Source organism: Oryctolagus cuniculus, chromosome 5 (genome assembly GCF_051225735.1).
Source record: "Oryctolagus cuniculus isolate XC-2025 breed Fujian yellow rabbit chromosome 5, ASM5122573v1, whole genome shotgun sequence".
In the NCBI taxonomy this organism is placed as follows: Eukaryota; Metazoa; Chordata; class Mammalia; order Lagomorpha; family Leporidae; genus Oryctolagus; species Oryctolagus cuniculus.
In genome coordinates this window covers 23,923,535-23,951,395 of record NC_142871.1, presented here as the reverse complement: position 1 = coordinate 23,951,395, position 27,861 = coordinate 23,923,535, and the positions used below count along the sequence as shown (strand labels likewise).

Genomic DNA, 27,861 nt, shown 5'->3' with positions numbered 1-27,861 from the left:
ACCTGCTGTGTCATAGCACTTGCCCCTCAGTTAACTTTATACACAAAGTTAACTCTATACTCAGTAAACTGTTCAACAAATACTATGAAAAAAGAACATTTTAGTATATTCTTCTGTGGCTTAGTGGAGTGTCTGCTTTTTCAGCGAATACCCAGAGATGTGTGCTGGATGTGACCTGTACACTGTGTTTGACCTGGGCACTGTGTTCAGTGCTCCAGGGTGAGGGGAGTGTCCAAAGTGACAACCAAGTTGGGCATCATACATCTCCTCTTTTTTTAATTATTAGAGGTGAGGATTCAATCTGCTCTGTTGTTTTACTCTCACATTCATCTCTTCTCTTCCAAGAAGACCAATGCCTGGGCGTTAGCCCCTGTGGGTGCAACACTCATCTTTGCTTCTACATGGACCTCACAAAGGATCCATACAGTCCTCAGTGTGAGCATGGATCCCTCTGATTGATCACCAAGCAATCAGAGAGCCCTGAGCTCTCTGGACCCAGACATACCCTGTGTCCTCCTATGCAGCCTCAGTGCTTTCAAATTCTGTCCCAATCCACAAAGCTTCCACAGTCACCAGTGCCCAGCTCCCTATCAGTGCTCCCAGCCAGACTCAGCAGTCTCCTCTTAGCTGGTTGCTGGGTGCGCAATGTATATGCAAAATCACTGGGACCCAACCCGAACTCATGCCAGTCTCTTCCCACAGCTTTATTGCCAGTGGCTTGGCCTCTGCAGTCTGATCTCACCTCACTCTCCAAAGCTGGTGCTGACGTTTTTGGCTGCTGGGGTTCTGAGTTGTTTGCATCCACACCCTCCACAAAGAGCCATGGTGTCTCTCTAATTTGCTTGAAGTTTCCTCTGTAGTTTTCTTCCTACCTCTCTCCTGAGATTGTAATTCTCCACTTTTTTTTTTAACTATCTCCCTAAACTAGAGCAGTAAGCTCCCTCCCTATTCCCACCATCTTTGAATCTACCCCGGGGTTAGATTTCTAAGCAGATTACATTAAGCATGTTTTTGAAATGTAATTGAATTGTTTTTTTTTTCTTTTAAAAATAATTTTATTTTTTACTGACATATAAAAAATAGTACACTTTTATGGGGTACCATGTAATGTTTCTATAGAGGTATACACTGAAATTTCTAGTCAAGGCAATCATATATATCCTGAAACATTAATAAATTACAAAAAATGCCTTTTTTATTAACATAAACTGTTCTAATGATTTGTTTCCCAAATTCTTAGATTAATGCCACACTACTCGGGTGGACCCCTCATGTCACAACAGGGTAATTGAATGATGGAGTTCATTTGGAATGGGGCTTTCTTTCAGGAACTCGAAGAGGACGTCGACAGCCACCAGCCCAGGATGGCAGTGCTAAACCGAACGGGGGACGGGATTGCCCAGAAACTCTCCCCAGCCGATGGAAGCTTCTTGAAAGACAAATTGGCAGGCATAAACCAACGCTGGAACACAGTTGTTGGAGAAGTGAGGGATAGACAGCAGAGGTAATTTAGCTGTGATCATTTGTGGGCACAGGGTCAGCATATTTTGCATAGAATTTCAAATACAATCCAATGAATTCAAAGTTCTTGTATAGTCTTGTACAATGATAGGAATGATGACATATAACAAGGAAGTTTAAAAAGTTTGTGGAAAATGGAATGAAGTGTTTGAAATTCATGCATAGTTTTTTCATGATTTTTTTTAAAGCTCTCTCATCTGTAAAAATAGCTTATTCCTGCTGTTTCTGGAGGTTTATTGTGCTGGGTGATCATGATGGGAACTTGACGTGGTGAAAGAACACACTGGATTTTCTGGGATCTGGCTTTGGAGTCAGGCCTTCATCTTCCTTGTTTACTGGAAGAATCTATATTAATCACCCCTCTCATTAGATTGTCTTACGGGTTGTATCTGTAAAAGTCAGTACTTGATAAACAATAGCTCCCCATCTATGTAGTATCATAAATATATTATTATATATTTTTATAGTAGATTATAGTCCATATTTTATCAATCTTCTGGTTGCAAACATGCTTGATTTCCAGAGAATAGTATATATTTTATGTAATTAGGATTATATGAAGTGATTTTCTGAGATAGTCAAGATTTGATGAATGATTTTTTTTCTTGTTAGAAACCATCCCATTAATGATATTTTGTAGGTTTTTTTCCTGGCTTTTTGTAATTTGGATTAAAAATTCTAAGATTTTTTTTCTTCTAAGATGATGATGTATTATTTCAGTCAAAATGTATTATTTTGTTAAAGACCACTCAATTCCTTAATTAAGTTCAGTAACAGGATATGACATAAAAAATTCAAGTCTTAAAGTGACCTATGACTATCTTTTATAAAAAAGTCTGTTATATGTGTGTTTTGGTAAAAGACAAAAATGTGTATGTTTTGGTTGAGAAATGATGGTGTAAGTGGAGAGAGCATTTGGTCCCAGCATGTATTTCCTCATTTGTCCTCACAACTACAATTCAATTCAATTAGACCCATTGTACAGCTTTGAGAACTGAGGTTTCCAGAAGAGAGGTAAATATCTTCCCCAGGTTCTCCAAGGAAAGTAAGTTATGGTGCTATCTTATGCTTTCATCTTGTGCTGTAGAAACTAGGGGAGATTTCAGAGCTCTCTGACCCAAGTTTGCCCTCCGTAAATGAACGTGTGATAATGGTTTAGGTTGTCATGAGGATTAAATGAGACACTGTTTGTTAAATGTGTGTTCTCTGACTGTTCATAGTGAACATTTAAAATACATGTTGCTTGTGAAATCAACTTAGAAGTTATTCTGCAAGCATGCTATTGCTGATTATTGCCAATGATTAATTCATTGATTTGATATATTTATGACACCTGTTCTTAGCACTAGACTAGAAGTATGACTAAGATGCTCAATTGCTGAAGAAGAAAGTGTTTAAAGGAAAAAATGTTATTAGTGTGACTGAAGAAATCAATGAGAATATACATTTTTGTTAAAGAAATAGGCATAATGGGATTTAGAATTTAACCATTACCTGAGGAGGATACTACAGCTGAATTTTCTGGAATTTGCAGCCATTTTCCATGCATTCCTTCTGGGGAGGTCTGTCTAGGGAAACGATGCAGAAAAGATAAAGATGGTAGGCATGCGTAGCCATCTGCAAAGAATAGATGGAGAGGAGGGCTCAGAGAACCAGGGACAGGAATGGATGCTGAGGTCTCACGGGATCTTAGGTTTCATGGAGAGCACGTCAGGCTTAGGCAATCCGTGTCCTAGGCCTTCCTGGGGGAAGACAGGTACTCCTGCAGATTGTTAAAGGGACCTCTTTGAGTGTGGTCATTATTACTACTGAAACCAACAAAGGGACACTGATATGAGGATACTTCAACAGATTCCTTGAAAATTGAAATTAAAAAATAGTTTGGAGCAAAAAATTTTGAAATCCATGCATAAGGTCTTCAAAAAGTTGATGGAACATGCATGTTATGAAAATCTGTGCATGGATTTCAACTTCTTCAAGAATTATTTTATTTATTAAAAGAGTTACAGAGAGAGGTAGAGCCAGAAAGATATCTTCTGTTCTGCTGGTTCACTTTCCAAATGACCACAACGGCCAGAGGAGTGAAAAGATTAATGAATCTCTTCCACTACATCTTGTATTTTGACTAAAGCAATATTTGTTTTCATCAATTCATATTAAACTTCACTTCGGGTTTGTAACCAATCTTAAATTGGGGACACCTGGCACTTCAAGAGCTTCTATGTGTACTATAATATAAGTCATTGAAAATTATCAATTTAAATTTTTTAAAGGTTAATTTATTTTTTTAAAGATTTATTTATTTATTTTTGACAGGCAGAGTTAGACAGTGAGAGAAAGAGAGAGAGACAGAGAGAAAGGTCTTCCTTCCATTGGTTCACTCCCCAAATGGTTGTTTCGGCCGGTGCGCTGTGCTGATCTGAAGCCAGGAGCCAGGTGCTTCTTCCTGGTCTCCCATGTGGGTGCAGGGCCCAAGGACCTGGGCCATCCTCCACTGCCTTCCTAGACCACAGCAGAGAGCTGGACTGGAAGAGGAGCAACCGAGACAGAACCCGGCGCCCCATCTGGGACTAGAACCCGGGGTGCTGGTGCCGCAGGTGGATTAGCCTAGTGAGCCGCAGTGCAGGCCTAAAGGTTAATTTATTTATTTGAAAGTCAGAGTTACACACAGAGAGAAGGAGAAATATATATAGAGAGAAATCTTCCATCTGCTGTTCCCAGCAATGGCCAGAGAGCTGTGCAGATCTGAAGCCAGGAGCCAGGAGCTTACTCTGGGTCTCCCATGTGGTTGCAGGGGCCCAAGGACTTGGGCCATCTTCAACTGCTTTCCCAGCTGGCAGTTGAAGCAGCATCCATATGGGATACTGACACTGCAGGCAGTGGCTTGTTTTTTATTGAATGCCTTTGTGGTCAAATATTTGTATAGTTCAACAACTTACGGTGTTATTCCTGAATGAAAATTTTTTATATACTGTTCGAGCAGGAATTTATAATTTGTTTTAAATCTTAGGGGAACATTTAAAATGTTGATTATATTTAGCTAGCTTGCAGATGAAAATTTTGGATGACTCAAATATGTTTTTTGGAATCACTTGATAATGTTTGTTTCCTTCATAGTTCTATTTTCGAAAAACTAAACTAGTCATGATTATGAAATTAGAAATTTAAATTCCAACTTTTTTGGGAAAAAGGCCTATTTCAGGTGTTTCTACGGTTGTTTAATTAAATAACTATCAACACAGAGGGTGGAGGATACCTATTATAGTATCAGAAGTCCTAACCATTGGTTAACTATTGCTTCAATGATTTTTTTTTAATCTGAAGCAGTGTTCTCTTCTGATGGATACTTAAAACTTGAGATTTTTGTAGTGATTTGCTTTGTTTTTTAAACATTACAATATTCTTCACATATTATTAGCTCTCTTTTATTTATATAAGTAAATTTATATTTCATTATATGTGTTATACCATTATTTTAGGCCCTTATAATTAAAATGAAAAGCCATAGTCATAAAAAAGTAAATTCTTATTAGGTATGACACACTATAATTCACTAAAAATTTGCATTCAGTTTTTAAACCACCAGCTAATTACAACAAACATAAAAATAATACTGCCTCACTCTTAATAGCTTTCAAGTTCTTTTATAAATATACATAATCTTTTTTGTCACATAAGTTTTAATCATATTCTCAACTTCCAACAGATGGTTTTTATTCTTATAAATGTTATCCTTAAAACATGTAAAAGATCTAATTAAGGCAGTTTATTTTATTCATCTGAAAGTTTTCTTGCATCCTTTAAAACTATTGCTTTGTTTTTTCTAGGTCTCTTTATATTCAAATATAATAACTATTTTAATGAACTAGCTAAATTTACATTTTTCTTTTGTAACACTGGTAAAAATTTTCCGATTCTCAGGATCTTGCCTTATTCTTTATACTCTATGAAGAGAGTAATAGTTGCCACCAATGTGAACAATATGTTATACAATGATGCCTTTCTATCTCCATGGAGTACTCAAGGCGAAATATGTGTTTTTCTTATTATTTTAGATAAAGATGTTTCTCATTATTTCTTTGAAAAATTGTATTTTGCAGCATAGTGGTATCTAACTTTAAAAAATCTTTTGTATTAAGTTTCTATACAACTTTTCATGATGAGAGAAAGCAGTATCCTTTAGTTTCAATGCTCTTGAATTTAATTACAGGGAAACTCTTGTTCTTATTGAATAACTTTGAGTATTACAAAATGTACATATGACTATTAACATTCATTTAAAAATATATATTACAAAAAAATTTAAAAACGGTCCTGACATGGCATAGTTTATAAAGCTGCTGCCTGCAATGCTGGCACCACATAAGGGTGCCCGTTTGAGACCCAGCCGCTCCACTTCCAATCTAGCTCCCTGCAAATGGCCTGGGAAAAGCAACAGAAAATGTCTAGAGTACTTGGGCCCCAGGTACCTATGTAGGAGACCTGGTGAAAGCTCTTGGCTCCTGGATTCAGCCTGGCCCAGCCCTGGCTGTTGCAACCATCTGAGGGGTGAACCAGCAGATGGAAGATCTCTGTGTCTGTCTCTCCATCTCTCTCTCTCTGTGACTCTGCCTTTCAAATAAATAAATACATCTTTGAAATAAATATTTCAAAATATATATTAAGATAATTATTAGAATTTGTTTTTTGAGGGTGATATTTAGGATATACAATGCAAATATGTAGTGTTCTGCCTAAGTAGGAAGATTTTTCAGAATTTTTAAATTTTTTCTTCAGATTAAAAGGAGAAAGTAAGCAGGTGGTAGAATACAGGAAGAGGCTAGATGACCTTGGCTGTTGGCTGAAAAAGGCTGAGAATGCTGTGCAAAGGACATCACCTGCTGAGCTGGAAGCAAACCTGCAAGAATTAACAGTGAGTGTTTTGTTTGTGTCTGTCTTTTCCAATGCCGTTTGCTGCGTGGACATGACACTTAATGAATGACTGAAGAAGAAGAGAGGAAGAAACTGTACTTGTGGTAAATGTGGTGAACTTGAAAGAAGAACTTCTTTTTTTAATTTTATTTATTTATTTATTTTTATTTTTATTTTTTTGACAGGCAGAGTGGACAGTGAGAGAGAGAGACAGAGAGAAAGGTCTTCCTTTTGCCGTTGGTTCACGCTCCAATGGCCGCCGCGGCCGGCGCGCTGCGGCCGGCGCACCGCGCTGATCCGATGGCAGGAGCCAGGAGCCAGGTGCTTTTCCTGGTCTCCCATGGGGTGCAGGGCCCAAGCACTTGGGCCATCTTCCACTGCACTCCCTGGCCACAGCAGAGAGCTGGCCTGGAAGAGGGGCAACTGGGACAGAATCCGGCGCCCTGACCGGGACTAGAACCCGGTGTGCCGGTGCCGCAAGGCAGAGGATTAGCCTAGTGAGCCGCGGCGCCGGCCAAGAACTTCTTTTTTTAAGAATAACTCTAACTTTGGTCTTTCAGAGGTACAGCTGGACAAACCACCGCAGTGTCCCTGTTAGACCAAAGGATTGCAGCCTATTTTGAGCTGACTTTAACATTTTAAGAGTATGACAGGGCAGTGAGGTATAGCTTTTTGCTTTCAGATGTGAAGAATAATTAGTGATTATTGTCTATAAGATGAAAAACTCTGACTTGCAGTCATGGTTGTATTAATCAAATTTTCTTTTTTGATTTGCAACCAACAAGAACTTTTTATAGTTATATATGTATATAATAAATACAAGTACATAAGTATGTATAGATATGCACCTATTTTAAATATACTTAAAATTTTATGTTCCTTTTTATATCTATATTTTATGCTAAGAAATTAAACTACTTGTTGCAGAACAATAAGCATAACATGCTCATATTTTTATTTAAAAATAGTGTGTGAATGTGTGTATACCCACCAGCATGCATGAAAGGGTACTTACCAATTTGATAAAGAGATTTTGTCCATAAAGGAATAAGACTGAGGCATTTGGGGAAAAAGCTAAAAATGCTGAAAAACATATAGCAAGCTTTTACTAAGTTTTCTAAATGTGACAATTTCTAACCAGCTTGTTCCCATTTACACCTAAAATTTCAATAATTTTCTCAGAATGTCATTTTTCTAAAGAATTTGGGGAGCATGCAAAGGGCAGGTTAGTATATTAACATGGGGTAACAAGGTAGAGTTAAGAACAGAATGTTAAATTGTCAATGTAAATAGGATATAACGTGACCCTGTTATGAGATAGGAAGCATGTGTTTGTGTGCATGCGTAGAAATGGACACTGGTGTGGGTTCATTACTATCATTTACAGCTTAATATGAGTTCAAGTTTCTTAAAAGTTTATTTTCCATGAAGAAATTAACAATCCACATTTAGAAAGAGGCTTTCCCAACAGATTTCTAACAAAGTTCTTGAACTTTCACCTTTGTAGCAATCTTCTAACTATACTTGTTTTCTCCTTCTCTTTAGGACTTAACCCAAGAGATGGAAGTACAAGCTGAAAAGCTCAAATTGCTGAATAGAACTGAATTGGAAATGCTTTCAGATAAAAGTCTGAGTTTACATGAAAGAGATAAAATTTCGGAAAGCTTAAGAAGTGTAAATATGATGTGGAATAAGGTGGGCATGCAAGTTACCATTTCTTGTATGTATTGATGTTGTCAAATTAGCAGGATCATGTAAATATTTTACTTTTAAGTATATCCATATATGGGTATATTTTATTAATGCTTATAAATATGCATAATCTTGTTATTTGTCATAGACAGTAGCAAGGAATATTTTCCTTTTTACATGGAATTCTTTGGCCTAGGCCATTTATATGTTATCAATGTATACTAAATTAAATATTGAATATATTCTAGTATTAGGCAATAAAATATCAGTCCATTAGATTCAGAAAGTGAAGACCTTGATAAAGCTTCCTTGATATAGATATTGTGTTTGACTTTTCACACATGTAAGCTTATGTTTAACAGTTGTACTCATTCAGTAAATATATGTACTTGGTCCCAGTAGAATATAATGGTATGTGAGTATAAATATGAGTAAGATGGGGTCCTTTCCTTGAAATCATTACTTTTTTGCAATTGAAATAGTTAAAGGTAGATGATATCATCAATTTCTTACCTATTATATTAAAATATGAGTTCTGTGTAGGCCATTTTTGTAATTGTCAAATAACATATTTGGTGGAAGAAGATACAAGGAAACTTACAAAGACAAAAAAAATCTCAAATTATTCCAACTCCTACAATAAGTGTAGTACACTGAATGGATAAGTCTCTGTCACTGGTTTGGATGTACCCTGGTTTCAGTCATTTTTCTCTTTTTTTGATCCTCCTACAATGACTGCCATTCCCCTACATTTAGTGATGCAGGTACTGTGCTGATGCAGCCTGCCTGATTGAGAGTTACTGCCTTGATGAGTCACTGTTGCTCTCCCATCTGTATCTCTGCCTGGACCTCTCCTCATGCCCTACACTTTCAACTTGAGTGCACAATGGCCTACTCATCATCTCAACCTGATGTCTGATAGGCTTCTCGAACTAACATACATGATTCAGCTTCTGATATTTACCTACCCTCTGCATATCGTCTACCTCAGCTAATGGCAATTTTATATCCTTGCTACTGCTTAGGTCAGAAATCTTGAAGTCCGTCTTATGGTATATGAATAGTATATCAAAAAGAAACAAAACAGGAAAACAAAAAATCAATATCTTGCAGTCACCATCATTAGCTTCTCCTTCAAAATACAGTCTACTTGATGAATGGTTTAGGGGATGGCTAGATGGCTGTATACAAAGGAAAAATGGCAAAATGTTGACAGTTGTAGAAGCTGGGGGCACACAAGCATTTCCTATACAATTCTTTCAACTTTTCCTAGGTAAAAACACATCATGAATTTGAGTATGTCTTGCTATACAATTCCTACTACCTTGTTTCAAGCCACTGTCATCTCTTGTTTTCTTCACTACAAAGGTCTCTTCACTGATCTCTGCTGCTTCCTCCTATGCTCTTTGTCAGTCTCCTCTCAATAAGGCAGTCATATGATTTGTTGAAATGTTATTCAATTTAAGTAACTCCTGTTACTTCCTCTAAAGGCATTCCATCTCAGAATAAAGACCAAAGTCCTTACTGCTAACCTCTAAGACTCTTGGTCTGACTTCCTGTACTATGAATTTATTTGCAATTATCTGCTGCTCTCTCATGCGTACACTCCTCTCCAGATGTCCTGGCCTTCATGTCATGTGCCAGACTCAGTCTTTCCATGTTCAGTCAGAGCGTACATGTTTATTTCACATGATGAATGTCAGTGGATATTGTATAGAAAAAGACGCAGTGTTCAGTTTAGGAGCACTGTGGCAGACAATGCTTTGGCTTCCATTGTTTGAGGACTTTACACTGATTTTAATGTATTCCACTTTGGTGATTTATAAATGTGTAAGATCAAACATTGTTGTACAGAAAATCTTTGGCAAAGATACTTTAGAAAATACGAATCTGGGTTATTTCATCCATCCATTCATTCATTTACTTTAGGGTTTTTTCTTACTCTCATGTTATTCCAGGTACCATGTTAACAAATAGGTACACAAAAGAGTATGGCTACCCATGGAACAGCCTTAGGTGAGGCAGGTAGACAAGCAATTATAGCATGGAGGGATCCAGGGAATCAAAGATGACAGACCTCCCTGACTTTGGAAAGGGACTGTGGCGATCACAACTAGGCCAACTTATGATGGAGGAAGAGGTATTGATCTGGTGAAGAGTTTTGTAAAGGGGTGTTGTAGAGAGAGGAAGCAGCTAGTGAAGGGGTCGAGGGGAGGCTGAGAATGGGCATAGTGCAACTGGGGCCTGGAAGTTGTTCAAAAATAGGAGGCTGAAAGCTGTTTGCAGACACCGGAACCTGGAGCCCTCATCATGCATCACCAGGGACTTGAGCTTCAGCTTGAGAATAGTTCACCATCTAGAGAGCAGCTATTGATGAGTTTAAGCTGAAGAAAGTTATATTACTAAAATGACACTTTAGTCTCACTGTAGCAATGGATGGAGGGATGCTAAGAATTGATACAGAAAGATCAAGTAGAGTCTTGGAAGAAGTTTATGAAGAGGGTGCTGGGGAAGATGAGGTGGTGAATTCCAGTGTGGCTGCTTGTGAGTATCCAGGTGACAGAGAGAGCTTAGCGGAAGATAAGTTTTGGGAAGTCTCTAGTCTCTCAGAACTCCGAATGGTAAATGAAATCACTGGAAGCTAGGACTCAGAGAAGACTCCAAGGTCAAGGGGGTGAAGACAAAAACAAAACCAAAACCAAAAAGAACAACAACCTTCTCTGTGGAATGCTGGTGTTTCATTGATGGCTAGAGGAAAATGAGCTGCTGAAGGAAGCTTAGAAGAGCCTTCAGAGTAGTGTGAAGAAAATCAGGATTGCAGAGCTTTAATGAAGTTCAAGGGAAAGGGAAGGAGAGGATAGTCAGGACAGCTAAGGGCTGCTGGAATTCTTGAGACTAATGCCAGTGGGCTGCGGGCTTGAGCAAGACTGCAGTGTTTAGTGAAGGTGGAAGCAGAGCTTAGGTGTGAAGGGAAGGAAAGTGGTTGCACTGTTATTTAAAACAACACCTGTCCTTTTGAAAATACACTCATCTTTATATAATATTATTCTCTTTCTATTTGGCCTAATGCTTCACAGATATGCAGAGAATTGCCTACTACACTGAAGGAACGCATCCAAGAGCCCTCTTCTGTTTCACAGACAAGGATTGCTGGTAAGGTACAGTTTATTCTTTAACAAAAAATTTTATAAGCATAGATACATCTTGTAATAGGACTATCACATAAGAATTTTTTTAAAAAGATTTATTTATTTATTTGAAAGGCAGAGTTACAGAGAGGTAGAGGCAGAGAGAGAGCGAGTGAAGTCTTCCATTTGCTGGTTCACTCCCCCGTGGCTGCAATGGCCAGAGCTGGGCTGATCTGAAGGCAGGAGCTAGGAGTTTCTTCTGGGTCTCCCACATGGGTGCAGGGGCCCAAGGAGTTGGGCCATCTTCTACTGCTTTCCCAGGTCACAGCAGAGAGCTGGATCAGAAGCGGAGCAGCTGGAACGGCACCCACATGGGATTTAGGCACTGTAGGCAGTGGCTTCACCTGCTATGCCGCAGTGCCGGCCCTTCACATAAGAATTTAAAAAACCTTAAACATCATGCAATTGTGGCTTATTATTCTACTTTTGTTTATTTGTAATAATGTCATCTTTAAATTATTTACTTATTTCATTCGAAAGACAGAAAGAGATAGCGAGACACAGACTAAGAGATCTTCCATTTGTTGATTCTTTCCCTTAAAGCCTGCAATAACAGAAGCTGGGCCAGACCAAAGCCAGGAGTTGGGAACTCAATCCAGTAGTTCTACATGGTGACAGGCACCCAAGCACTTGAGCCATTGCTTGCTGCCTTCCGGGGTATGCATTAACAAAAAATTAGAATTTGGAGCAGAGCTGAGACTTGAATCCAAGCTCTCTGACATGTGATGTGGAGGTCCCAAGAGGCATCATAACCACTGCACCAAAAACTTGGCCCAGAACATCTTTAAACCTTGGACTTCATTGGCTTCCCTGTGTGGGCAAGACCTTTGTTCTCCTAGTAGATAAGTCTTGCCTTTTCCTGGGCTAAGTGTGATGCCTGGAAACCACAGGTCTTGCTGAAGGAAGGGGGAGAATCTAGATGGGAAAATTGTTTACTGAGTTTTCTGGATCCACACAGCATTTCAGGAAATCAGCTCTACTCCACTACGTTAACCAGTCCTAGGCATGTGTAATGAGACTCTGCTCATGCATGAAAAAAAGGGTTAGATGTCCTTGGAAGCAGGTGACAGGTGGCCGTTTAGATTTCTGAATCCTAAAGAAACTATGTACTGATAAATAGTGCTCACTTAGATGTGGGAAAAGAAGAGTTTGTCTTCTCACCAGGGTGTCTAGAGCAGAACACATTCTACCGAGCCCCAGCCCTATCATCACTGCTTTGCTGGCAGTCAGCAACCTTGCTCTGCTCTTCTGTTAAGTCACCCAGCACAACTTGAAAGTGATTGACCCTCACTTTGCGCTCTGCAAGCTGCAACTGCTGCTCCCTCTTCCTCGTCAGTTTTCCAGCTTCCTCGGCCTCATCTCCATCACTGGCCACCTCACTCTTCTGCCTCCTCCTTTACTTCTTCCATTATTTCTTCTTTTCCTTTTTAAAAAGGAAATTTCCTTTAAAATTTGTTCATTTTTCATTTTATTTGAAACACACACATACACACACATAGAAGGAGAGAAAGGGAGGGGGTAGATGGGGGACAGAGAGAGAGAGACAGACAGAGAGAGAATGACACGTTAGCAGGGAGAGACAGGTTGGACGTGGAGCATCCAGGACATGAACCAGTGCCCACAGGGGATGCTAGCATTACAGGTGGCAGTGTAACCCATTATGCTCCAATGTTGGCCCCTTTTGTCATCTGAGTAGTATTTCATTATGTATATTTACCACATTTTCTGATTTTCTTGATTAGTATCAAAACACTAGACACAAGCTCAACTCCATAGCCATAGGTAAAGGTGTTGATATATTTTATAACAAAGCATTGGGTTATGTATTTTTTAAAAAAATCATTTATTTATTTGAAAGGTAAAGTTATAGAGCGAAGGAAAGAGATTTTCCATTTGCTGGTTTGCTTCCCAAAATGGCCATGATGGCCAGAGCTAGGACAAGCTGAAGCCAGGAGCGGCTTCTGAGCTTCCTACATGGGTGGCAGGGGCCCAAATGCATGGGCCATCTTCTATTGATATTCCCAGGCCATTAGCAGGGAGCTGGATCAGAAATGAAGCAGCCAGGTCATGAAGCAGCATCCATATGGGATATTAGCATCACAAGTGGCAGCTTTACCCCTATACCACAATGCCAGCCCCAATTTATCTTTTTTTTTTTTTTTTTTTTGACAGGCAGAGTTAGACAGTGAGAGAAAGAGACAGAGAGAAAGGCCTCCTTTTTCTGTTGGTTCACCCACCAAATGGCCGCTACGGCCGGCAAGCTGCAGCCAGCGTGCTGCACCGATCTGAAGCCAGGAGCCAGGTGCTCCTCCTGGTCTCCCATGCGGGTGCAGGGCCCAAGTACTTGGGCCATCCTCCACTGCCTTCCTGGGCAACAGCAGAGAGCTGGACTAGAAGAGGAGCAACCGGGACAGAACCGGCGCCCCATCCGGAACTAGAACCCGGGGTGCTGCCGCCACAGGCAGAGGATTAGCCAAGTGAGCCATGGCACCAGCTCTGATTTATCTTTTTAAATATCATCATGGCAAAGGAACAAGAGAAATCTGAATCTATATTTAGAAATCCACAAGTACAGAAAAACTGACAGTAAAACTATACCTTCCTTTAGGTGGGCAGTTCATTTTTAAAACAGTTGTCATCCCTGGGACAGTTATGAGTGCTGAAACTAATCTCAGTGTCACTTTCTCTCTTCCTACACAATGTTTTAATTCCATTTTTTCTCTTTTAAAATTATATTTAAAAAAATTAGTCATTTTAAAGTGAACAATTCAAAGGCACTTGGTACATTCATAACACTGTGTAACTACCACCTCTATCAGGTTCCAAAATATTTCCATCACTCCGAAGTAAAGCTTCTTACTCATTAAGCAGATTCTTCCCATTCCCTCCTACACCCAATGTGTGGCAGTCCCCCATCTGCATTCTCTGTCTGTGGATTGAGCTATTCTGGATATTTCAGGATAATGGCATGATATAAGAATTCTTTCAACATCACCTTTTACCTCCCAGGGTTCACATTAGCAACAGGCTGGAATGAGAAGCAAAGATGGGATTCCAACCTAGGCACTCTAATATGGGATAAAGGCATTCAAGTGGCACTGTAACCACTTTGCCAAACACCCACCTCTAGTATAATATATATATATATATTTTTTTGACAGGCAGAGTTAGACAGTGAGAGAGAGAGAGAGACAGAGAGAAAGGTCTTCCTTTTTCCATTGGTTCACCCCCCAAATGGCTGCTATGGTCGGCACACTGCGCCGATTCGAACGCAGGAGCCAGGTGCTTCCTCCTGGTCTCCTTTGCGTTTGCAGGGCCCAAGCATTTGGGCCATCCTCCACTGCCTTCCTGGGCCACAGCAGAGAGCTGGACTGGAAGAAGAGCAACCGAGACAGAACCCGGTGCCCCGACTGGGACTAGAACCTGGGGTGCCGGTGCCACAGGTGGAAGATTATCCAAGTGAGCTGCGGCGCCGGCCCTAGTATCATATTTTTAAGGTTCATTCATGCCAGCTTCTTGCTGATTGTACTCATTTGAAAGCTATTACTATGCATTTCAAGTGGACACTCCAAACTGAAAGCTAGCATTTTCTCCTGTGTATTCTTTACTACCTATCTCTTAATTAATGACCTTATTTCATTTTTTCAAATATTTATTTATTTGTTTGAAAGTCAGTTACAGAGAGGGAGACACACACACACAGAAAGAGAGAGAGAGAGAGAGAGAGAGAGAGAGAGAGAGAGAGAGAGATCTTTCATCTGCTGGTTCATCCCCCAGATGGCCACAATACCCAGAGCTGTGCCAATCTGAAGCCACGAGCCAGTAGCTTCTTCTGGGTCTCCCACACAGGTGCAGGGACCCAAGCACTTGGACCATCTTTTACTGCTTTCCCAGGCTATAGCAGAGAGCTGGATTGGAAGTGGAGCAGCCAGGACTCAAACAGTTGCCCGTGTGGGATGCCAGCACTGCAGGTGGCAGCTTTACCCATTACACCATAGCACTGGCCCCCCACTTGTGCTTTGATCACATCTTCTCTTGGCTTTGCACTTATCCTGTTTCCTATCAACTGGATCATCCTCACTGACACAGAGCTCCAGTTTATTCATTTCAACTGCTTTATTGTATTCATTGCATGGTTATCCTATAATCCTAGAGCTCTCTTTAGCTGTAGTCAGGAGTCCCAAAGCTGTAGACAGATTTTGAACTCTGGATGTTTAGTCAGTTCTTAGGTCAATAAACTTGGAATCTTCCTCAGCTCTTGTCCAGATTCCTTTTGCCATTCCTAAGCAAGCACTTGCCTGGTCTGGAATTTCCTCATCTTTTGTCTAGACTATTGGAATATTCTAGCTCATCATTCTGATTCCATTATTTTTTTTTTTCTGATTCTATTCTTGCTGTCCTTTACCTATATAGTCCCTTCTTCTGATGGCAACATTGTGCATTCATTTGCCCACAGTCTTTTAATCATTTCTGCCTGTTTAGATGTGTTGCAATGTCTTTCCATGGTCCAGAAGATCCTGTGTGATCTGCCTACTGCCTGTGTCACCTTTCTAATCACTTTTCCCTTTGTTCATTCTACTTCAAACCCCTCATCTTTTTGCTGTTTCATACATGCCAAGAACATTTTCATTTTCTGGAACTTATGCCTGCTGTTACTTCTGTTATGTCCAAAAATGTTCCTCCTTCAGATATTCGTGTGTTTCACACACTTACTTTTTTCAGTTCTTCCTCAAATATGCCTTCCTGCATACCATATCTCAAACACACACGGTCTCTCTCTTTTTGAACTGATTTTACTTCATAGCTTGTGTCAGTGTTCCCTGCCAGACAAGCTCCACAAGGACAGGACTTTGTCTCGCGTACTCCCATACCTGCAGCATCTAGAACATGCCTCTCCCATGGTAACTTCTTAGTGGGTATTCAGTGAATCAAAACTACAGAGAAAGCTACGGTGCAGAGTGGGCACTGTGATGTGTGAAGTTCATACCTAGTGGCAATATCACCGAGTCCTAGGACATGGGAGCCTTCTCGTTTGCTAACTACTGCTACAGAACTTTCTCGACTACTTGTTCCAGTTCAGACCCTCGCCAGTGTGGGTAAGGGTTTTTGTAGTTCTGTTATGACCAGCATCTCAATATTTTGTGCTCAGGATCGTTTGCACTTTTAAAAATTAATGTGTGTTATATTTGTCATTTTTTACATAATTAGAAATTTCAAAATTATTTGTATAATTAATTTGTTTAAAAATAACAATAACAAAGTCATTATGTTGGCAAAAATAATGTATTTCTATAACATTAACATAAGAGCCATATTTTCCAAACCAAAAAGGTAGAAAAGAATCATTGCTTTACAGTTTTCAAAATCTGTTTTTTTTTTTTTTTTTTTTTTGACAGGCAGAGTGGACAGTGAGAGAGAGAGACAGAGAGAAAGGTCTTTCTTTGCTGTTGGTTAACCCTCCAATGGCCGCCGCGGCTGGCGTGCTGCGGCTGGCGCACCGCGCCGATCCGAAACCAGGAGCCAGGTACTTGTCCTGGTCTCCCATGGGGTGCAGGGCCCAAGTACTTGGGCCATCCTCCACTGCACTCCCTGGCCACAGCAGAGAGCTGGCCTGGAAGAGGGGCAACCGGGATAGAATCTGGCGCCCCGACCGGGACTAGAACCTGGTGTGCTGGCGCCGCAAGGTGGAGGATTAACCTAGTGAGCCGCGGCGCCGGCCTCAAAATCTCTTAATTGTCTAGCTTAGCAGAAGGCAACTGGATTCTCATATATACCTTTGCATTTGGTCTTTTGTGATAGACATGTGAAACACCAATGTGATACGTCAGATAAAACACCACTGTGCATGTAGGACTCCAAATAGATATGAAATGGCAAATAGCTTTTTACGACGGTGACTCTTTCTTTATATAGGCATTAAGACCCTTTGAAGAGTCTTTAGAAACCAGAGCTTCCAAATGTTACATTGACAACATATGTTCTGGGTATATAGATAGTAATGCGTTTATATATTCTTTTTCAAAATAAGATTTATTTGTTTTTAAAGTCAGAATTACAGAGAGAGAGAGAGAGAGAATCTTCATTTGCTGGTTCACTCCCCAGTTGGCTACAATGGCTAGCCAGCACTGGGCCAGACCAAAGCCAAGAGCCAGGAGCTTTATCCAAGTTTCCCAGGGGCCCAATACTTGGGCCATCTCTGCTGCTTTTCCCAGGGCACTAGCAGAGAGCTGAATTGGAAGTGGAATAGCTGGAACACGAACAGGCACCTGTATGGGATGCTGGTGTACAGGAGGTGGCTTTACTTGATATGCCACAATGTCAGCCCCAGTAATTCATTTTAATTTGTATTTCTTCAGTTACCAATGAGGTAATATTTTTTCATCTTCATATTTATGATCTTTCTTGTTTCCTATTTTGTAGGTTGTTGATTTTTGAAATTTTAAAAGAAGTATTTTGGTTACAGTTCTTTTTCTGGAATGTACATTATAAATATTGCCTCTCTAGGTCATTTAAAGGCTTTAAAATGGTTATTTATGATTTTTTAACGATTCTCAAATTCTTTTATGCTTTGTTTCAGAGCTCCTCCAATTCTATGAAGTCAGAAACATATTTCATATTTTTAGCTAGCACTTTTGGTTTTTATATTCATATCCTTAATGTATCGAGAATTAATTTTCCTATGATACAGAAGAGGTCACAGTCTGTCCTGTCATTTTCCCATTCTAGCTGTGGGTTCCACTCTACCTGTATCATGTATTGAACAGTAAATTCTTTCTCATTCGTATGTAAAGTCATTGCCAAGGTCAGATATCTCTGCTGTGTATGCACTGTGGTTCTTTCATTGGTCTGTTTGGATATCTGGTTCATCATTCACTGAATTAATAATTAGCTAAGCACTAGAACTAAATAGTGGTAAAATATGTGTTTGCACATTGAAATGAATATTGTTGGTATAGATGTTCTTCAGTTCCACATTGTGGAAGCAATTTGTTGATGAGTATTAAACACATACATGTTTTTTTCATATTTTTCAATCTCATATGACCTATCCCTCATCCAGAATTTTTTTCTTTTACTTATTTTGGTCTATTTCTCTTCTATATTAATGTTACAACCAAAAATTTGAATCTACTGTTTTGTCAAGTTACAGGCAAACAGATAGGTATTTTGATTGGAATTAAAACGAATTTTCAGTCTGAGTATATGTTTTAGAAAATTGTGTCATCTTACACATCATAAACTGCAATAAGCTCTGGCTTGATTTAATAATTAGTGTAGCTATTCCTAGTATCAAAACAACAATCAACCTCAATCAACCTCCCATGATTAGAAAGCACAAAAACAAAAACTGAAAACCAAAAACAAAGTAAAAAGAAAAATAGAGAGCAAGGAAACATTTCTCAAATCTTAGAAGAAGATAAGTGTTTCTAACTTTAAAAGACCTGGGAAAATAATCCTCTACAACAGATTTATGGATTTAATCATGTTACGCTTGTTCATTTGTTCAAAAAGAACAACCACATATTAAAAAAATTCCTCAGATAGAAGCATTCTTTTTTACAACATGGCAAGGATTCATATTTCCTAGCGAAAGAGTTCATGTAAATTATAGGGAAACAGATCAAAAAACCCTGATAGTTATTTATTATACCACATTTCTTTAGCAAGTTTGAAAAATATTAGTCTTATTAATAATAAAAAAACTAAATGATTATAATAGTAAAATATGTGTCTGTTCACTGAGATGAATATTGTTGGTGTAGATATTTTTCAGTGCCATATGCTGGAAGCAATTTGACAGTGAGTATTAAATGCATACACTTTTTTTCATATTTTCTGACCCAGTATTTCAGTTTTGAGAAATTTGTAAGGTGGAGATCAGAAATGTGCAAAGTGCTCTGAGAGAGAATTCCTTGGGGCTGGCATTGTGGCTCAGTGGGCTTTCAGCACTAGCATCCCGTATCAGAGTGTGAGTTTGAGTCCCTGCTACTCTGCTTCCTATTCGGCTCCCTGCAAAATCTCCTGGGAACACAGTGGAAAAATGGCTCAAATACATAGGTCTCTGAAACTTACAGGGGAGACTCAGATGAAGCTCCTGGCTCCTGACTTAGGCCTGGACCAGTCCTGGCCATTAAGGCCATTCTGTTTTTTAAAGATTTTATTTATTATTTGAGAGGTAGAGTTATAGACAGTAAGAGAGACAGAGAGAAAGTCTTCCTTCCTTTGGTTCACTCCCCAAATGGCTGCAATGGCTGGAGCTGCGCCTGCCTATCCAAAGCCAGGAGCCAGGTGCTTCTTAGACCCTGGTCTCCCATGCAGGGACCCAAGCACTTGGGCCATCTTCTACTGCTTTTCCAGGTGACAGCAGAGAGCTGGATTGGAAGAGGAGCAGCCAGGACTAGAACCGATACCCATATCGGCGCTGCAGGAGGAAGATTAACCTAATGTGTCATGGCGCCGGCCCCCATTAAGGCCATTTAATGAGTGAACCAGCAGATGGAAAATCTCTGTCTCTCTCCTCCCCCCTTCCTCCCTCTCTCTCTCTCTGCCAATCTCTCTTCTCCTGTTTCTCTGTCTCTCCCCCATTTTTCATCTGTCTCTGTCTCTCCTTTTTTCTCACTGTAACTCTGCATTGCAAATAAATCATTTTTTAAAAAGCTATTTCTTGGAAGGTGATTTTTGAACATTTCAGGAACAATGAAAGAAAAGGGCTAAATAAAAGTGAATATATTTGTAGATCATTTCATACTTATTCAGAATTACATTAAGAATGAGATGTGCTGATATTATAAAGTCAAATAAAAAATGAAAAATTATAATTAAAGGAAAAATATCTTGACAAAATATAATGATGCCAGTAATTTTCCGATGGTTTATTATTTATTTTATTCCTTCTGGGCATTTAATGTTGCTCTGAAACAGTGTGAGACTGTTTAGTTTTCTTTGGGAATCACAAAAGACATAGGTATTGTAGTCAATGCCCATGGCCACTTCATTACGAAAACATAAAAACCTTTTATAATTTTTTTACTTAGGCTAACTTGTACTTAAATACACATGCACATGCCACCCTTACATCACCATAATCTAAGTGTCCTGCTGATTTGTTTCTGTTTTGCCACATTTTTTATTTCAGCACATCCTAGTGTCCAAAAGGTGGTGCTAGTTTCATCTGCAACTGATGTTCCTCTTCAGTCTCATCGTACTTCCGACATTTCAATTCCTGCTGATCTGGATAAAACCATAACAGAACTAGCCGACTGGCTAATATTGATCGACCAGATGCTGAAGTCCAACATCGTCACAGTCGGGGATGTAACAGAGATCAATAAGACCGTTTCTCGAATGAAAGTAGGTGCCTTGGGTAAAGGCTTGTCCTGGAGATACCACAACACTGGGGTAGACAAGATCTGTTTGGGTCTCCTTTGTTTATCCTTAATGTTGGAAGAAGGAGGTTTAAAAAATTCATTGTGAAGTCAGCAGCCTGGTCCTGCTCTGTAGACTACAGCTTTTCTTGCATTTGTACCTTTAGGAGAACACGGGGTTACTGCCTTATGCTAATAACAGTATTTGTAAAATCTAAGACTGGTATCATAAATCTAGACATGTTAGTGCAAACTTGTTAGGCATTTTCTAAGTGTTTTATTATCTCACTCACTTCTTTAGTAACCTTGAAAGGTAGGTCAGGTACTGTTCCATCTCCATATTACAAATAAGCCCAAATTAAGGCAAGGCACTGAGTACAAGTAGCTAGACAGGTTGCACTGGCATGGTGGAATCCAATAAAAGCCACTGGGCAGCTGCAAGCCCCTGTTCAGGAGCCCAGACTGAGGAAGGGGATTACATACCTCTGCAGTGATGGAAGCCAGACTGTGTGGCATTTTGATATATGGGGATAAAGTGAATGACATTCCGTGTATAGAGAGCAGTAAATAAAGACAAGGAGGGAGTCATGAGGGACATCAGGGTCAACGTTTGTGCAACAAAGGATAGTTGGGAGTAAGACAGGAAACACAGCTCAGTTTCACCTTGTGAGGGAGCTTGTAGATAGTACAAAGCCTGTGGACTTTGATTCTGTCAGAAATTGGCATACATCTTTTTTCGCCATTTCTTTTTCTTTTCCAAATTGTGGCTGGCAACTGATGATAACAATGCCCGGCTTTAGTCAGAAGAGTAGGATGGATTGGAGGCAAGAGATGCTTCAATCAAGGAAAAGAACTCTTCTGCGAGACTGCAATGCTGCTGTTGCAATTAGCAGAAATAAGGGGTAGAAGAAATGGAGTGTGAAGAGGTTTGAGTGATTGGGTTGCAGGTCTGTTGTGTTGAGGGGTTCTTAGGCTGTTTAGAAGGAAGAGATCAGCATTTATGGAAATATGCTTTGGGTTTTGGGATTGGGAGTTGGGAGTAATCCATTGAGAAGTGCTATTTATGCTGTAGGAGTAACTGAAGTCCACAAAATCATTGCATTCCTCCAGAGGAAGGACCAGGAGAGTCTTTTGCCCCAATGTTTGTGTTCATTGTAAATCATGTTTCCTAATCCTTATGGCTCCTTATTAGTAATGTACTTAGCGTACTCTGCTATCCTGAAATCATTAACTTTTCTCCCACTTTTTATCAGTACTAACAGATACACACTATCTGGAGCAATAATTTTTTTTATGATTTATTTATTTATTTATTTGAAAGAACAGCAGAGAGAGGGGGACAGAAAGAGACAGGGATCTTTTATCTGCTTGTTTATTCCCCAAGTGGCTACAACAGCCAGAGCTGAATCAGGCTGAAGCCATGAGCTTGGAACTCCACCCAGGTATTCCATGTGGTTGTCAAGGGCCCTACTCCGTGGGCCATCCCCCACTACCTTCCCATAAACCTCGACAGGAAGCTGGATTGGAATTGGAGTAGCCAGGACTCAAGTGGTACTCGATATGAGATCCTGGTGATTCAAGCAGCAACCTAACCTGCTGAGATGCAATGCTGGCCCCCAGATCATTATTTTTTTATGTCTAGGATGATTTAACTTGCAGCTATTTTAAAGAGCACTTTTCCAATATGCTGCATCTTAGCCATATAGGTCACATTAGCTTGTATTCATATCTGATGTTGAATAGATATACAAGGCATTGGCAGCAGCAATAACAGCAGTAATTGCTGATGTTTTCAGAGCATTTTTCAATTCTGCAAGGGATTTAAAAAAATCCTTCAGACTTGATGTGACTAAGCTATTAATATCTTATTATTTCCTTTTGTGAAAACTAAGACACAGAGAAATCATGTGCTTTGCCTGGGGGCCTGGGTGATAAGTTAAAAGCCAAGATCTGAACCCAGTTTTGACTCCAAGCTGTGTCTGTTTCTCTGCCATGTCTTTGGTGCTTTTCTATCCTTAGGAGAGGAAAACAACAGCAGTGACTACTATGCTTTGTTAGTATTCTAATCATGTGACATTAACCTATCGTCATAATCATTTCTCCTAATAGATCACAAAGGCTGACTTAGAGCAGCGTCACCCTCAGCTCGATTATGTTTTTACATTGGCACAGAATTTAAAAAATAAAGCCTCCAGTTCGGATGTGAGAACAGCAATCACAGAAAAATGTAAGTCTAAAAACAATTATGTATCCTTGGCTACTTTCCCTAAAAATGGTTGATCCCTCTCCTCCTCCTCTCTCTCTCTCTCTGCAACTCTACCTTTCAAATAAATAAATAAATGCATTTTAAAAAGGACTATTCCAATTTGTTATTTGATACTTTATTTATAAGCAATATGGCTTTATTTTTATGCATTGTCACAATTCTTTTCTGAATTCTTCAGAGTATGAATATTAGTTTTATGTTGTGAGTTACACATTGGATTATTTTTCCAGATAAGATTTTTTTCAAAAGAATTAGAAAAGCAAAACTTAGAGAAACCTTTAAGAATGAAAATCCATCTGTGCACTATACTTTACTCACCGAAAACCAGCTCTTACTATACACTTCGGCACATTTCCTCAGGATTCATTCTGAAAATACTACTTGAGCAACTACTATGAGGATACTCCACGCTGTCTGTGGAAAAGTGGAATTAAAAGTTAAGTTTATTTTGTTGCAAAAATGTTGAAATCCATGCATGGATTTTTCATAATACTATTTTCATGACCTTTTTGAAGACTTCCATATGCATGGATTTCAAAAAAATTTTTGGCACCAAAATAAATTATTATCTTATAATTCCATTTTCCTTGAAAGTTGAAATTTCCTTGTATGTACAATGTGGCTGGCATTTATTTGGGGGATACTTCAGTGAAAAACAAAATAAAACAATATAAAAAATAAACATATAAAACAGTAGCAAGGGTCTGTAGTTTGAGTTTGCACTCTATCTCAAAATCACCTTACATCTGCATGGCAGGCACTTCACAGTCTGCATTCCCAAGAAGATGTGTCCCACTCTCACACTCTGCTGTTATCATGCCCTCTCTCACAATAGCCCTTGCCTCCTCTCGTAATGATTTGGTACTATACACACACACACACACACACACACACACAGACATATATATTTTTTAAAGCTTGCTGACATTTCCTAGTCTTTTACCTTTACTTGTGTTATTTTTTTCATTTTGACCTTTTCTCCCCAGGTAAAATTCTACTCAGCAGCTAAAATGTCACCCTTTTGTGAAGTCTTTCCGCCCCCTTCTTGTCCCTGATGAACTGTATTTTGCTACCTCTAGTTCCTGCTATGGGCTTTTCCCCCATAGCTTCATTGCAATTCTTATGGCTACTTTAATTCTCCTATCCTCTTCCCCACCCGCTCATCAATAGATCATGAATATTTACCTTTGTAATCCTTGAGCCTCCCACAGGGCCCAGTACAAACTAGGTACCTAATAAATTTTTGTGGCAGCATGTAAACCGGAAGAATACAGTCTAATCCTTATCTCAGGAAGAGAGTCCGCTTTTGCTCCTATAGAATGTGAGTTTTGATTTCAAAATCAATGTGGTAGCCTCAAGGTTATTGTAGGAGACGAGTTAGCAAAGAACTTTTGGTATCTGACAATGTTGACTTGTTTTTACTAAATAAGATAGTTTTTCCTCTTCCAGTCCAGCTCTCTGCTATGGCCTGGAAAAGCAGTGGAGGATGGCCCAAGTGCTTGGGCCCCTGCACTCCCACGGGAGACCAGGAGGAGGCACCTGGCTCCTGGCTTCGGATCGGCGTAGCTCCGGCCATTGCGGCCATCTGGGGAGTGAACCAACAGAGGGAAGACCTTTCTCTCTGTCTCTCTCTCACTGTCTGTAACTCTACCTGTCAAATAAATAAATAAAAATATTTAAAAGAAAAAAAGACAGTTTCCTTCTTTCTCCCTCCTTAATTAATTGGTTCATCGATTGGCTTGTTACAAAAGCCTAGGGCGGTCCCATTTCCCCTCACATTGCATGGGCACTCCTGTGCTTTGAAGACACCGAACTACCTGCAAACCCATCTCTGGTTTGCCTTTTTACCATCTGATGTTTTTCTCCATCACCTGTATTTTCTTAAAAGATTTATTTGTTTATTTGACGGGCAGAATGCAGAGAGAGAGAGAGAGAGAGAGAGAGAGAGAGATCTTCTATCTGCTGATTCACTTCCTGAATGGTCAGGGCTGGTCCAGGTTGAAGCAAGAAGCCCAGAATGCCATTCGGGTCTCCCATAGAGGTACCAGGGGCCAAGCACCTGGGTCATCCTCTGCTGCCTTCCCAGGCACATTAGTGGGGAGCTGGCTTGTAAGCAGAGCTTCTGGGACTTGACCAGCACACTGATAAGAGATGCCAGCATCATAAACAACTGCCTAACACGCTGTGCCACAACATTTTCCTTCTCCTGTTTACCTTCTGTCTCTCATCTAATGCCCTCTGTGTGTGTGTATGTGTGTGTGTGTGTAAGTAGAGAGTACCTTGTCTTTATCACTATGCATGATATGAAAACCCTGCTGGCTGAAATGTTTTTTTTTAAGCATTTACAGTGAATAGGATAATTTGCTTATTTTCATGGTGTATCTAATAGTTTTACTGCTTCATGTCTTTCATTTCACTTGTTCAATATTTAGATTCTATTAGTCATAGAATTGGTTATAAGTATTTTATGTAACTTTTTAACTGACAACTTGATCATTATGATAGATTTATCCTCTGTTTCCTTAAGTTAAAAACTTAAGCAATTTATTTAAACTGCCAAGCAAGCAGATTATCTTTACTGGACACATTTTTAGAATTATGACAGGTAAGTATAACATTGCTTTCTGAATGATCTTAAGTTGATAGTTGTTATGGCCAACTTTAACCCTATATTAGCCCCAGACTTTTACCATAATGTCCCATTATAACACAGCTGGATATTACTTTGTAGTTAAATTTTTCTTGGGCCTGGTACTTGACTATAGCCCTTCAGTCTGTCTGCCATCTAAGGCATCTTCTAGCAGTCTTTTTGTAACCTTTGACCTGTTTATTATCAGTGAGTTATAGATATTTACAGCTATTGTTTCCTGCTTCTTCCTTTCAAGATCTTTAACTGCCTCTGAAGTAATCAAATGTTTAAATTTCCTTAGAGCTGTCTTTCTTTAACTCCAGGTGAGAGAGAGAGAAAGAGAGAGGAGAGAGTAGTGGAGAGATGGGGACAGGATGGGAGAATGAGAAGAAAGAGGAATCATAAGCAACAACCATAAACAAGAAGAAGGCAGAGAGTCACCATGGAGTTTTTATGATGAAGAGCTCCTGGGAACACAGACTTGAAGCTGCTTTCCTTTTAGTGTTTCTCTTGAACTTGCACACATAAAAATTCTTTTATAGTGTTTTCATGCTGTGAAACAAGAAAACTATCCTTAAACAGTTTGTTGTCTTTTAAAATCCAGTCTACCTTAGAGAATCTCCTTTGATGCCAACAAAGAACTCTCTGTCTTCAAGTCCTACTATATAGTACTTTTACATCCTCCCTTCAAATAGGGAAGTATTTTCTTTGCCATTTTTCTCCTGATTGATTTATTATAGTGTATATTTTTATTGTAAGGTGTTTTAGTGCATTCCAAGTAAAGTTTAATCCAGTGTTTTCCCTCAAAAATGGTTTCCTCAAAAAAAGGGATGTGCTTTTGGTCCATTCGGTGGTTATGACACCAGTTATGATGACCACATCCCATTTCAGAAAGCCTGGGTTTTTCGCCTGACCTGGCTCTGGATTCCAGCTTCCTACTAATGAAGACCCTGAAAGACAGCATTGATGGCTCAAGTAATTGGACTTCTGCCATCTGAATCAAGTACCTGGCTCCTAGCTTTGGCTTCAGCTTCAGGCCACTGCAGGCATTTGGGTGGGTGAATCAGCAGATAGAGCTCTTTGTCTTTCAAATAAATAATTAATTTTAAAAACAGAGTGATTTCAGAGGCATATCATGTGTTGTGTGGCAGATGTGTGTTAAAATTCATTTGAGGGCCTGGCTCTGTGGTGTAGCAGGTGAAGCCACTACCTGCTACCCAGCATCCCTTATGGGCGCCAATTCCTGTCCTGGCTGCTCCACTTCCTATCCATCTCCCTGATGGTGGCATGGGAAAAGCAACGGAGGTGGGGCCAGATACTAGGGCCCTTGCCACCCATGTGGGACACACAAATGAAGCTCCTGGCTCCTGGCTCCTGGCTCCTGGTTCCTGGCTTTGGCCTGGCTCAGCCCTGCCCCTTGTGGCCACTTGGGGAGTGAAACAGCAGACAGAAGACCTCTCTGTGTCTCCCTTTCTTTAACGCTGACTTCCAAATAAATATATCTTAAAAAAATTCATTTGACATGTGTTGATCAACTTTAGCTGCATGATGAAATTTGGATCAGGTGCTTTCCTGTTAGTGACTTGGGGCTTGTTTTGGTAATGCCCCCAGTGGAGAAGGTGCAGAACCAGTGGGACAGCACGCAGCATGGTGTGGAGCTGAGGCAGCAACAGCTTGAAGACATGGCTGTGGACAGCCTCCGCTGGGACGACCACAGAGAGGAGACTGAGGAGCTGATGAGAAAGTATGAGGCCCGATTCTACATGCTCCAGCAAGCCCGACGGGACCCCCTCGTCAAGCAGATTTCTGATAATCAAGTAAGAACCACTTGATAGTTTTGGTGGTATCATTTTGTTGGGTGCACTCCCCCCTACCCCCCCATTGGTTGACTGCAATTCTTAGGACTCTGTCATGATGTTTTATACAGTTCTTAGAATACACGTTGAGACTTACTGGAAGATTTTGATCAGGAAACTTTTTTAAAACTTTCTGGAGATATTAATAAATAGAAATGTGTGCGTGTGTGTCTTGGATGCACAGCTCATTCACTCTTTGTAAATGGAACACATCCGTGAACCAACCACTAGAAAGAGAACATTTTCAGGACTTTCGTTTCTTCCCTTGACTTTCCTGAAGACTTTTATTCCTAAAATTTTCTGAGACTTTCATTTGCTGGTTACTGCAGTGAACAACTGATGTAATAAGTAAGCTTAGTCTCTTTTAATGCCTTTGCAACCAAACTTTTGTCAATATCATAATAGCAGGTGCCCCTTTTGTGAACTTTCTGTT

The 27,861-nt window shown here is 39.8% G+C and overlaps 1 protein-coding gene across 16 annotated transcripts in view; it reads left to right on the top strand.

The window, feature by feature from the left end:
- UTRN (utrophin) overlaps nt 1-27,861 on the top strand; it is a 580,255-nt gene that overhangs the window by 255,601 nt on the left and 296,793 nt on the right. For all 16 annotated transcript variants that reach the window (XM_089333656.1, XM_089333655.1, XM_089333653.1 and 13 more), the window contains 7 exons: nt 1,329-1,504; nt 6,298-6,433; nt 7,978-8,127; nt 11,202-11,277; nt 20,449-20,663; nt 22,787-22,904; nt 27,184-27,389. In XM_089333656.1, coding sequence (XP_089189782.1) covers nt 1,329-1,504; nt 6,298-6,433; nt 7,978-8,127; nt 11,202-11,277; nt 20,449-20,663; nt 22,787-22,904; nt 27,184-27,389 — 1,077 coding nt within the window. The remainder of the gene's footprint in view (nt 1-1,328; nt 1,505-6,297; nt 6,434-7,977; nt 8,128-11,201; nt 11,278-20,448; nt 20,664-22,786; nt 22,905-27,183; nt 27,390-27,861) is intronic.